At 35.4% G+C, this 13,751-nt stretch overlaps 1 protein-coding gene across 1 annotated transcript in view; it reads left to right on the top strand.

The window, feature by feature from the left end:
• Positions 1-13,253, top strand: part of LOC123534148 (D-aminoacyl-tRNA deacylase 2-like) — a 42,547-nt gene extending 29,294 nt beyond the window's left edge. The window contains exons 2-4 of the mRNA XM_045316247.2: positions 10,020-10,165; positions 10,693-10,762; positions 12,844-13,253. Of these exons, the coding sequence (XP_045172182.1) occupies positions 10,028-10,165; positions 10,693-10,762; positions 12,844-13,178 (543 nt within the window). The 5' untranslated portion in view covers positions 10,020-10,027 and the 3' untranslated portion in view covers positions 13,179-13,253. The remainder of the gene's footprint in view (positions 1-10,019; positions 10,166-10,692; positions 10,763-12,843) is intronic.
• Positions 13,254-13,751: the final 498 nt, after the last annotated feature.

Here is a 13,751-nt window from a genome sequence, read left to right as displayed (position 1 = left end):
ACTACAATTAGTTTTGTTTACTTAAGTGATCTGATATTCATACTAAAAAAATAAAGTCATCCTGTAAATGAGATTTTTAAACAATTTTTCCACTTTTAGGGCCTCATTCATGTCATTTGTCTGTGTCTTATATATCAAATGTGTATAAAATGTAACTGAATAAATATTGTCTCAACGATTATTACTTATTGAGGTCATAAATTAACTTTTTTTTCGGAAATTGCTTCGGAAAATAATAAAACATAGATCCATTTTTGGGGCCTCATTTTAATCTGATTGAGGTCCGCGAACCGCCTGTCTCCTCCTTTTTTGGATTCAGCATACTTCAAAATTGTAATATGCAAAGTTTCTTGCTTTCTTCACAAAAGGAAATATGTAAAATGAAAGTGAAAAAAAGTCTTTAGAATAGACTTAAGCATTGTGAATAATAAACAAAAGAGTGATATAAAATAAATCTATCATGTGTTATAAAATAGAAAAAAATGGAAACTCCACAGGTCGCTCAACACGACAAAAACGAAAATGTTGCAGGCTCGGTTTGATTGAGCCTGTTCATGGACGGTAGTGGAATTGCATGCTACCGTCTACGCCCTCTAGCCCCGGGTTGAGCAGAACTCAACATTTACACATGCTACAAGTACAAAAATCAATTTAGAAACATCCGCAGATGTATTCATACGGCGGTGCACACGAAACCTTCAATGATACACTAGCGTGTAATTCCATGAAAAGCGGCGTATAGTCCCCAGTAGACTGGCATCAGTCGTTAAAAGCATAAAGTGTATATAGAGTCATAAAATGTAAAGCACTTGGCCATAAAATCAATCCTCTCTGATACCACTTTCTGAAAAAATTTACGATATCTCTTGCCTCTGTCTCTAACGACTGGACAAATGCGATTCTGAAACGGACAGATTTCATACCCCCTAGTAATCACCATCTCATTACGATCATTGCAAACCTGTTCATGATGTAATGTAACCTTTGGCTGACTGCCCCAAGAGTTGAATAAGCAGTGCTTTGCTTTTATGACTTGAGGAGTAAGATAGAGAGAGAAATAAATTTTCACTAATTGTAAAAGATCCCAAGTAAGTATAAATAAATTACAATTTGAATTTGAAAATGTATGTATCAAAATACTGTCAGTTTAATTCTAAGAGGGAAGAGACTGGAAGACTGGAAATCGAAAAAAAAAAAACACCAAAAAACAAGATACTTTCAAGATACCTTCAAATCATTTTTGTGAATTAATTAGATACATTTTATTCAATATATCTTCAAAGTTTTTTTTTACTCATGTCAGAGGGTAGATTAATCTCTGCAATAAATCACAAAATTATTCTCCTATCTACAGTCTCAATGCAGATTCATGTTAATAATTATACTGCGTTCAGAATATGCTTTTAATCCTACATTAACTTGGGTTTATTTTTTAAACTCGTTTGCGTCCACACTATATGTGGTGTAAAACGTGAATTATGTAAAGGTCAAGTGGTTTCTGTAATATAGCATTAATACCGTGTTCAGACTACGTTTTTCGGCGACGCCGTCTAAATTCGTTTTCGTTACCTATGCCACGTGACTTCAGTTTGCAAATCAAACTACTTGATAACGCATTATAGATAATTTATCAGAATGGAAGATTTATGCAACACTCTACCTGATTGGACGAGAGTGTCAATTTCTTTCACTCTGTTGATTATGCTACGCTGAGTGAAATGTAGACAAAGCGTTTGTCCTAAACGACGCTGTTCACAGTTTTAAAGCTAACTTTGGCTCAGTATATTTAGCAAGAATATTGATATATCTCAAAATGATAAGTAAGTTTAATAAATATGATAAAAACCTGTTCAAATACCAACATATATCAAATTAAAGAAACAGCTGAATACGGTCTGCGTATCACAAGAATACTAGTAAGGGTGTGATAAGAGTCTTTTATGTAGAGAAGTGCTTTTTAAAAGATTTTCCTTGTTACAATTGTCGTCTGTATATGAAAAGGTTTCTTGCTTTTGTGACTTATTCAGATTGCATATTAAAATGAGTACTTGTTTGCTTTGATATATTTGTTATAAATTATTTAACTGATTTATTTTTTTTGAATATTTTTCTTTAGTATGGTATGCAAATATTGAACTCAGTTGAAATCTGTTTTATTATATATATGCTATATAATGACTGAATCTCATTACACTGAAATGAAGGTACGCTGCATACAGTTTATCTTTGTGATATGACTACGGTCAAACTTTGCTTATGAAACAGAAATATTGAAATAATCACAATTGTATGTTTTGCTTGACCTTCACTTTTTTATAGGTGTGACGCCATTGTCCAAAGATTCATGAATAGCGAATATGCATTTGTTAAAGCGGGATCAGTTGGCCTATTTTAGAAATAAATAATAATAATAAATTTTTTAAAAAATCCTTTAATTGATTTTTTTCTCATGTATTTTTATCAAACTTGATTTGTAGCATCCTTATTAGGCCCGCAGCCAACTTTGTTCAGCTGGGACATTTAACCCCTTTTATGGGCTGCTAGAGCTAAAACTATAAATGCCTTTATACAGCGTCTCATGAACAGCTTGGTGGATCTTTGTCATACTTGGTCTGGAGCATCATTATAAGGTCCTCTTCCAGATTTATTTACGGTGTTTAGTTTTGCAATTTGAAAAATGTTAGATGAAAGATGAATGTTAGATGAAAACTTCATAAACTTCTTTCCTTATTACAATTCGCCGACCATCATTTTTAAAGATATTTCTTGTTAATCCTATATTAACTTGGGTTTATTTTTTAAACTTGTTTGCGTCCACACTATATGTGGTGTAAAACGTGAATTATGTAGCATTAAAACTACCTCGGGAGGTGGGTTTAATACTATATTAAAAAGTAATACTACATTATTTTACAAGTGTGAACGCAAATGGGAGTTATAACTGGTTTTACAATCCTAAATTCCCAGATTTTACCTTTTGGCGGAAGAAACCATGTGTTTCTCTTTTGTATCATACAATTGATGCTATGGCTAGCAAAAGTAATTGGAGTGTTGATGAAACAAAAACATTAAATTGCGATATGGAGTCATGCTGATGCTCAAAATGGACTATAGATGGATGGACAGAAATTCTTAGATGAACACAGAAGTTTAAACATTGATGACTCCTTCTTGTTCTGTCAGCCTCATTCTTTGTAACCTTTTTTGCTTATTGCAAAATATGTGTTTACTTGTAACATTGCAGGTACATGTTTAAACCACATTTCTTTGCCTAGTGTGGAAGCAAACTAGATTATATTTTGATGAGTTTTCAAGCTAAATGTCAAATACTAGCCTGGCTCTCTGGCTGCATGGTTATTTTTGTATATAAATACTGCAAGCAAAATAAGAAAATCTTAAGCCTCTAAAATAGCACATTTTATCTGATGGCTGAACCATACAGCCTGGTGAAAGTTGGCCAATGTAACCCTAGATTACCCCTGTAAACTGTTAACTACTGAGAACCCTATCAATTGTAAGGCAATTAACTATCCTACCTAATGACGAGTTCTCCTTACCAATTTGATAAGGGTCATTTGAAAAAACATCCAAGATGTTGTTATTTTCTGGAAAAGTATAATATTGAGCCCATTCATGATTCAACAGTTTAATAGTAAATGCAAGTGTGAAAATATTGTATGTGGATAATTACTTGGAATTAACATAAACTCAGGATGTTTTTTTATAAATTAAAGGTTTTATTAATTGTTAATTATGGAAACTCCACCTAAAGAAAGTGTTATGGTAAAATTAACCCTTACATCAAAAAAAAAAAAAAAATCAAATGTATTCTATGTGCAGAAATTAAAGAAAACGGAAAAGAAAGGCAGCGCTTCTTTCATGGTCAAGAAAAACAGACTTCTGGTACATAATTGATCAAGTTTGGGTATTACTATTTCGGAAGATGAGTACAGCGAAATTTGCTAATGACTCGACTACGTATGACTCGCGCGTTGCATATCCTACAGTTTTTTTAGCTCACCAGAGCCGAAGGCTCAGGGTGAGCTATTCTGATCACTCACCGTCCGGCGTCCGTCCGTAAACTTTTACTTTAAACGACATCTCATAAACCGCTAGGCCAATTTCATCCAAACTTCACAGGAATGTTCCTTGGGTGAAGCTCTACAAAATTGTTCAAAGAATTGAATTCCATGCAGAACTCTGGTTGCCATGGTGGACCTCTACAAAATTTGTTCAAATCTTGACCCCCCCCCCCTCCACCCCCTCCAGGGTCAAATTGACCCAGCCCCAGGGGTTACTTGATTGTACATAGGGAAATCATCATAAATTTGCTAAAAATAAACCAGAAGGCCTAGATCTTAGATATTTGATATGCAACACTGCCTAGTAGACTTGCACGCAAAACTTTAACCAGATTTTTCTATTACATATATTTTACTTCATTTTTTCTTTTGTATATATCCTATAAATACACTGCCTTCACACCTCCTTTTTTAATTTCACAAGAGCCACAAGAGGTGGTACATTGTGTGCTGTCATTATGGAAAAGATCAAATGCAAATGGGGCAATTTCAAAAGTTAAGCTTTTGCCACTGCCAGAATAAAACATCATTTCCTTTGAAATACCCTTTTACAACATGCTCTTTGTTTGGTCTTATTTGGTGGGGTTTACGTGTATGTGAATTTATCTACTATTTATTTGAAGTCGTTAAAACACTATTACATACAGGCAGTTGATAAGCCTTGTCTTCATTCATGGAAAGAACCAGTTAAAGACTCACAAAAGTCAAAATAATTCGATGTTTAGTTTGTTTTATATTTGTGACAGTCACTCTAAAAGGATCAAAATAATTGAGGATAAATAACAGCACACCGTCGTGTAAAGTTATTGGTTTTATCGCTTGCACTTTATGTGTAACGTTAATTGTGTTTTAAGCTACAGTCACACATACGGATATGTCCGTGCGTTGAGGTACGGCGTGAATGGGTTTGGTCTGTGGGGTGCGGACACGGATATGTACGGAGCAGTACGTCTAAGTACGGGAAAAATGGTGAGATACGGGGAACAAAAAGATGCAGCACGCGAATAAGTACGAATAGGTACGGCGTACTACGTCGAACTACGTTTTACTGCGCCTGGCAACTTGCCCGGCGCGTGGACGGGTCTGCGGTGAACAACGTTGAACTACGCTTAAGTACGGGCAGTCTCGGATAACTACGTTCAGCTACGGATCAATTCGCATGACTACGTTCGCATTAAGGTTTAGTAATGGGTTGGTACGTTTCATATAAATAGGCCAAGTTTTGCCAGCGTTTTCATCACGATTATCTTTAACATTATGTCAAACTACGGTAAGGTACGCTTCAGTACGGATAACTACGTTGAGTACGATTAACTACGGACGAATAAGGTGGCAGGGGAGTGCAGATTTGCGAATTCCACATTGACGTGTGGGTACCAGTGTTGAAATATCCATAGAAATCTCGTTTTTGCTTATTTTTCTTTGAAACTACTATGGACTATTGCAGATACTATAGACTACATAAAGACGACTCTCCGGTCCTATGCACCTGTCGCTTTCCAAGCCAGATGTAGTGAAAATTGGCCAAATCACCCAAATTTTATAGACCAAAATTAGCCTAACCGGGCCTCACTTTGAACTCTGCCATTCATCCATTTTGTATTTTTAAATCCAATTTCGTAGCATATATGTATAGTGCGAACATAGATGCATACCCAGGTGGTGTGGAATGTGTCTCCCAACCACCACTTTATTTCCCTAATTTTCACTTGAAAAAAAGTGGATGGATGACAGCCGAGCGTCTGGCCGACTTTTTGTTCTGATGTTTATGTTTTAGCCTCAACCGGAAGTACGGAGCTAGGAATTTTAAAACACCCGCCATGTAGAATCATTAACCGTTCCTCATTTCCCAGATATATTAAAGAATTAATAATGATAAATAACCAGTAAGATAGATATGCCTTTATATCTACCCTGTCCTGTTTATACAGAAAATCGACCGGGGCCAAACTACGAAACCGCTCCCCTGCCACCTAAGTTTCAACCAAGTTGGACTAAAGTCACGCTCAAATGGCTACGGTCACTCAAACTTTTGTGCATGTTCAAAAATTGGAGAAACTTGCACGTTTGGGATAAGTCTTGAATACGTTTCGACCAAGTGTTGGTACGGATTGATACTGATTACTACTTTGAGGTACGGCTCAGGTACGAATTACTACGTTTCTATCCGTAGCTAGACGTAGCTATCCGCGCCGTATGTGTGACTGGGGTATAAAGGGGAATTACAATAACTTTTTTTAAACTTTTTTTTTACAACTAAGAGGCATGGTCGGTTCCGGGATTCGATCTTATGCCCTTCAATCAATGATGAGCGAATACAACAACTCGAGTCAGGCACGTTTTATAATTATAGTGAAAACTAAACACGAGATACATTATATAAAAGAAAATTCTGCAGCAAAAGGTACTGAAATTTAGGCAGAAAAAGGCCTGTAATGTATAAGAGGGTGTCTTTTTTCACATCCACGCTACCTAAATGTAGATCTAGTGTGCATTGTGGCAAGATTCATTTAAATTCTAAATGAAGATTAGATCTGGTAGGCCTACATCTGTTACAATCCGGTTAAACACCCGTTCCAACAGTATTTATGAGTATTTAAATCATCATTTCTCGGTGATGCAGCCAATGTAAACAAGTTCATTCAATATATTTTTATTCGTAGTTACCTGTACAGACGAGATCCAAAAATAACTTCAGCATAACTGCTTTTGTGACTTAAAGGTACAAGTCTATCGATTTAAGAAAAGGCGAAAAGGCAATTTAATCTGCAAAACAGTAGTAATACTATATTAAAAAGTAATACTACATTATTTTACAAGTGTGAACGCAAATGGGAGTTATAACTGGTTTTATAATCCTAAATTCCCAGATTTTACCTTTTGGCGGAAGAATACCATGTGTTTCTCTTTTGTATCATACAATTGATGCTGTGGCTGGCAAAAGCAATTGGAGTGTTGATGAAGCAAAAACATTAGATTGCAATATGGAGTCATGCTGATGCTCAAAATGGACTATAGATGGAATGAACAGAAATCTTTAGATGAACACAGAAGTTTAAACATTAATGACTCCTTCTTGTTTCTGTCAGTCTCCTTCTTTGTAACCCTTTTTGCTTATTGCAAAATATTTGTTTACTTCCAACATTGTATGTATATATTTAAACCACATTTCTTTGCTTAGTGTGGACACAAACTAGATTATATTTTGATTGGTTTTAAATGACCAATACCAATTATAGCCAATTAGTGCCAGATAAAAATAAAACCGATCTGCTAGTGTGAACACGGTATTAGACTACATTTCCTAATATAAACTGAGATGTGTTACACGTGCACCTTATCCTGCTAATTTTTTATAATTATGAACATATCCATCATTCAATTTGGACGGCACCATTTACTTATAAAAGGGGTGCTTAACAAAAAAGATACTGACTGAATGGCAAACAGTACAGATCATGATCAGACTGCGCGGATGTGCCGGCTGATCATGATCTACACTGGTCGCAATGGAAGAATCGTTTGTGTCCAGCATGATTAGGGTTAACTGGATTCGCGATTTGGTAAAATGTTTCTGTGCAAAAATAATCACGTCTGCAGTATTTGATAAGTAGTATTTTTATGAAATTAAGTTCAACTGTTGACAGAAAAAATGAAAATTAAGCCGTCAAAAGAACTTATGCAAGAAATATTTATATTGTAAATACACATGGTTTTAAGGAAATTTCATGAAAATATGTGTTATAACACATTACAGACAGATGAAAACGTAATGTACAATAATATGTAATTTATCCTCAATCAAACAACACACATACAAAGGTATGCCAATTAAATGTTGAATTCCTATTGAGATAAGCCACAGTAAATGGGTTGGTGCAGGGGTCACAGAAAGAGGAAAAGGGGATTTTGTAATGGGCCTGTGGACATATTTTTAATAGAATGGTAAATGTAGGTTATAGACTGATATCTGCCCTTGTCGGATACAATGCCTGGAAGTGCATATAGGATCTTCCTCTGCATTAAATGCCACTAGAATATTATGACATACACCGTTTCGGGTAAAATTTCATACTACTTGTATTTCCATCAACTACATCTCAGGGTATCAAAAAACATGTCAATGTTTTTATTTGACCACAGTAATGGTTATGCCATAATATTTGATTTGAGTTTTTAAATTGCACAGAACGTCTGGCTACATAGATTTCCCCCAGTTTCTAATTAGAAGAAGAAATTGATAGTATAAAAATAAATTTTTTCTTTAATTTGTAAATTGAATTAGTAAATCGTAAGTATAATGCGCAGTTTAAACTATAAGTAGTTTTAAAGGTCCATAATGATTTATTATGAGCCTTTAATTATTTTTTATTAACTGTTACAGGCAGAATTTGTTAATGACAGCCTTGATTGTTATGATGCATCAATTTTCTTTTTTTGAAAAAGTAATTTCCATTTGTAACCATTTCTTAAAGTCAAACTAACTAGCGATTTCTAAAGAAATTTTAATGATATTATATTGAAAACATAAGCTCATGTCATATTTTCTACAAAAATGTAAACAATTTGACAAAAAAAAAAAAAAAAAAAAAAAAAAAAAATTCAAAAGATGTGAATTGTTAAAATAAAGTTCAGCAGCAGCTATTCAGCAACTATAAATGCCTAACCAATTACTTCTGCAGGAAAAAGGCTTGACTTTCTTCTATTCTAGAGAAAAAACAAACGTCTGGTACAGGTCAATTGAAATAGTTCATTTAATTAATCTTGTTGCCGGTCAGTTTGGTGTGGCTATTGACAAGTGCTACTAATGGCTCTTCATGATGTTATATAACCTCAGAATCGCATTTTATAAGTCTGTTGAGATAAGCCTAGAGAGAAAATGTTTTTCTGAAAAAATATCAGTGTCAGTATGAAGAAACTAATATTATTACAGATTATTTGATCTCAACAGACTTTGCAAGTCTAAGTCCCCAGTTAGAATAATGGGTTTGCCCTAAACGAGAAAACAATGGACAGAACTAAACAAACTGCAATTTAGAAAGGGGATCTGAGGTTATGGAGCCTGTATATCACAGGAACTGCCAAAAGACAAAATTAAAAAGCAGGCACCATATCCAAAGGGGTGATTATACAATACCCAAAGCTATGAAAGCGGGAGTATTGGAACCACCCAGGCCGAAATGTTAAAGTTGATAAACTAAACAGTACCAATAACACGACATAAAAGTCGTGCTGAACGATCTGAGAAGAGCGAAATATAACAGCCCTGATTGAATGTACGGGGAGACATTTTACGGCCGCCACCCGGCACAAAGAACGCTACTGTTATAATAAAATAGAAAAAGTGGAAACTCCACAGGTCGCTCAACACGACAACAGGCTCGGTTTGATTGAGCCTGTTCATGGACGGTAGTGGAAATGCATGCTACCGTCTACGCCCTTTAGCCCCGGGTTGAGCAGAACTCAATTAATAGTTCTGTTATTATACGTCTTAGGACTGTACTCTTCAATTGTTACATCAGTGTAAAATGTTGAAACAGATACAGCTGTGAAAATGTCATACTGACCAAGATATTTATGTAAAAGAAGATACCGAAGAAAAGAAGCACCAAAAATCATTTTAAAAAAAAAATGCAATTAGCTAATAAATTTAAAATTTGTATACTACTTCATCTTACTTGTACTCTGCTTGCTTGTGCTAAGTTAACTGTTACAGTCTTTTTTTCCGCATTCAAGTAAAGTCGACTGTTCATACTTACTAAAATTTCGTGAACAAAACATTAGGTTTCGTAAGCAGGAAGATTTTTTATTATATGCCTGCTCTTAGTTTTACATTTGAGTAAGTTAATATCATGTTAATATTAGTATAGTTTATTTTATGTATATAAGTTGAATTCTAACAGAAGTAGATAAAAATCATTTATGTATTTTTGGCAGGCAGCGGGATGGCTTCAGGGTCCAGTGGAGCCTCAGGCTCTGAACAAGCAGTACAAGTAAGGGCGCGAGTCATCATACAGCAGTGCCTCTCAGCAAAGGTAATGGTCCAGCCAAGAACAGATACGCAAGAAGAGCAGCATGTAGAGGTAGGGATGTTTACTGTCTTTATGATTGGAATCTAATTATGTAGCAATATTTTAAAAGGGATTATGTGGAGGAACAGTGATATAGTAGATAAGGTATTAAACCTGGTGTTGGAGGAACATGCTCCTACCTTGTCAAAGGACAAAGCAAGGTCATCAGATATGGTTTGAATGAGTGACTCGGGGCCTAAGGGCTCTTCTGTTCATGTTTCTATGCCCCAAAAATGTTTTTTGGTAGGAGCACTTACATTTGCCTTTGTCCATGCATCTGTCTGAATGTCTGTCCATCTGATAATTGTGTCGTGCATACCTCAAAGTGTTTGACCTGGAGTTGTCAAACATATTAGGATTGTTATAGAATGCTTGTGAAGTTGTGCACCTGGGCTTTTGTATAGGATTTCACTCAGTATTTTGGGGTTAGTAGGTCAAAGGTCAAGGTCAAAGTGATCAGGGGGCTGAAAATGGGACAACCCATCATGGTGTGCATACGTGTTTGACATCTCTTGTTCACATTTAATTTTGTTTTTCAGATAGGACGAGGAGTGATGGTTTATATCTGCTTCATGAAAGGTGCTACTGAAGATATGGTAGAAAAAATGGGTAAGCTTTTTAAATTAAGCCCAGTCTGTTATTCAAAATTATAAAAATGCACACTTTTACAGAAATTTTAGATACTTTAATTAAGTACAGATTCATAGGAATGTTGTGATATCAGCAACAAGACTTGAAAAAGTAGGGGGTACAATTCGTTTTGTGGGTTAGGAGGTCAAAGGTCACAGTAAATTGGTTCCACTTAATAACGGAAGACTGCTTTGGACTAGGACTGTCAAACTTAAAAAAGATGATTGCCTGTGCTCAGTAGATGACGTTTAATGGCTATTGATTTTGAAGGTCAGTAGGTCAATGTCACAGTGATCTTGAGACAAAAGTTGTTTCTTATCAGTAGCAGTAGAATGGTTGGGCCAAAGGTCTTCAAACTCCATAGCTTGATTGTCAGTGGTTAGTAGATGACCCCTATTGTTTTGGTAGTCAAGGTCAATGATGTCACAGTGACCTTGTGACTTAAATTGGTTTAGTATCTATAGCTAATAAATGCTTGGGCATGTAACCATCAAACAGTGATGCTTGTCTATGGTCAGTAGGTGAACCCTATTGTTTTACTGATGATTAGGTCAAAACTCAAGTTCAATGCATAATTGAGACTGAAATGACACACAGAGTTAATTCAGACATACCATCATGGGTGGCATATGTGTATTACAAACAGTTTTGTTCACCATCCATTTGCAGTTGTAAATCAAGCCAGTTATGATCAGTGTTCAAAATAAAATTCCCAATGTATGACGCTAGTAAATATACCCATCTCTGGTATGTTTCTAATTTCTTGATTTATAAACAAACATTTAAGATTTAGACATTTTTCAGATCAAACATCTAATTTCTCCACCTTCTCTCACTTGAACATTGAAATATTGATATGTCTACAGTTGTGCAAAAGAAATGATGCATTTGTTCAAGATGAGAACCTCTTAGAAGGAACAAGATTCTTTTCACTTTTACTGATGCTTGTTTAGTTGTAGAGAAGATTTTAAATGAAATGAAATTAATTACTAGTAATGTGTCTGCAAGACATGGATGTCTCCACTATGTGATATTAAGACACAGAAGTGCATGTGCGTCCTTTCAGTAAAGACACTTTGATAATTAAAACATTAAGACTGAACCCTAAGACAGATCTTAACCTTTGAGCTAAGGATCTAGTAAAGGATTACAGTGAATGAGGACCGAATAAGAAAAATGCCCTCTTAAGAAATTTGACCTTTAAATTAAGTATCTTGTACTTGACACATGGTCTTGTGATGTTTATGTTTATGCCAAGTTATTTGAATATCTATCCTTTCATAAAGTTATAGACTGAAAACCATCTTTGACCTGCATTGACACATTGTCTGATTATTTAAATTTGAATACATGTGTATACTTAACAAGTTACAGTGTGTGCAAGATCAGTGACCTTATTTTCAACCTTTAAGCATGACCTTGACCTTTAAGCTAAGGATCTTGGTCTGGCATGTAACATGTCTTCTTTCTATTGTAGTCATTCATGTTAAGTTACTTCAAATCCAAGATTAACCAACAATGTCATCAACAGGACACAATTTTCCAAACACAGAGTAGACACTATATTTCCACCCCCTGATATTAATAGTGTGCAACCTACTTTTTTGACAAATCAGAGCGAGTTATTTTTCAAATAGTGTGGCTTCTTATTCCTGAAGACTAGTGTGACTGTAGCAGCGCCTCTACACGCTGAAGAGCGTCGACTGAATGCGCATGCGTGCCAAAGACCGCCCCTTCATCGTATTTCAAAGGAAGCCGACACATTTTTGTTAGTTCGAGGTGTCAGTCAAAGGGAGGCGGAGAATCCTATATCATTTGTAAACGTCAATTAAATGAACACGACTGAGTCTGCAATTCTGATAGGTCAAACGTTGATTTCACACTATGTCAGATAGAGTCCATGAAGAGAATTCTTCGAGAAAAAGAAGAAACCTCGGTCGGTCACTCCTCTACGCTCCGTTTCCCTCCCTGTCGGTTTCTTTTTCACGAAGAATTCATAAAAATGGTAATATTGTAGTTTCCACATGACTCATTGCTTAATTTGTAATATTATATTTCAGTGAAGACAGTTCTAACCGCCCGTTTAAGTAAGACAGAGACTGGTAAACTTGTGTCAGTGTTAGATTTACCAGGAGACGTTCTGGTCGTTCCACAATCAACTCTCGGAGGCAACCTGAAGGGGAAGAGAATGCAGTACCATCGGAAAGTCAACAGAGAGAATGGACTCAATTTATACACAAAATTTGTTCAGCTATGCCGGCTGTATATGACACAATCTGTAAAATGTAAAGAACAACACAAGGTGGTAGAAGCTGGGACTTATGGCAACAAACATGAGACGTTAGTGTTCTCTACACTAACAACTGGTCCATACACTCATGCTATAGAGTTCTAATTGCTATGTGTTGACTGTTCTATTCATTTCATATGTTATTATTTTAATTAAGTTAAATGAATATTTAACTTAGTTTTTCTGTGTTTTTTTTTTTCATTTCAATTCCACCAAGAGCTAGTGCTCCGGAAGTGTATGAGAGATAAGTGTATTATTTGGATTAAATGAATTATGGTGAAAAGGTTCCCATTTAGGGATGGAATACATTGGAATTTTTTAAACAGAACCAATGTATTTTGTTCCCAGGTAATAAATCTATGCAGTATGATGCAATGGCCAACTGCTACCAAACATTTCAGCATGCTTTCTAGAGGCAGTGTCCAATAAAATGCTCGAATGCAATAGCTTTATATAGTCTCTCCAGAACACTCACATTTCAACTGCATATACTATAATTATAAGCCTACAGTTTGGTCCGTAACATTAAACATTGGTTTTCCTTGATATCAGAAGATAATACCATTCATATCATAAATCTCAAGGTTTGGTAATAGAGACCTTTTATTAATTACTCAGAACATCTTTAGTTTTGAATTTATCAATTGCGTTGCTAAAGTATTGTTTAGGCACAATTTT

The sequence above is a fragment of the Mercenaria mercenaria genome, chromosome 1 (assembly GCF_021730395.1).
Source record: "Mercenaria mercenaria strain notata chromosome 1, MADL_Memer_1, whole genome shotgun sequence".
Taxonomy (NCBI): domain Eukaryota; kingdom Metazoa; phylum Mollusca; class Bivalvia; order Venerida; family Veneridae; genus Mercenaria; species Mercenaria mercenaria.
The sequence above is the reverse complement of the archived record's forward strand: the minus strand, read 5'-3'. Positions and strand labels throughout refer to the sequence as shown.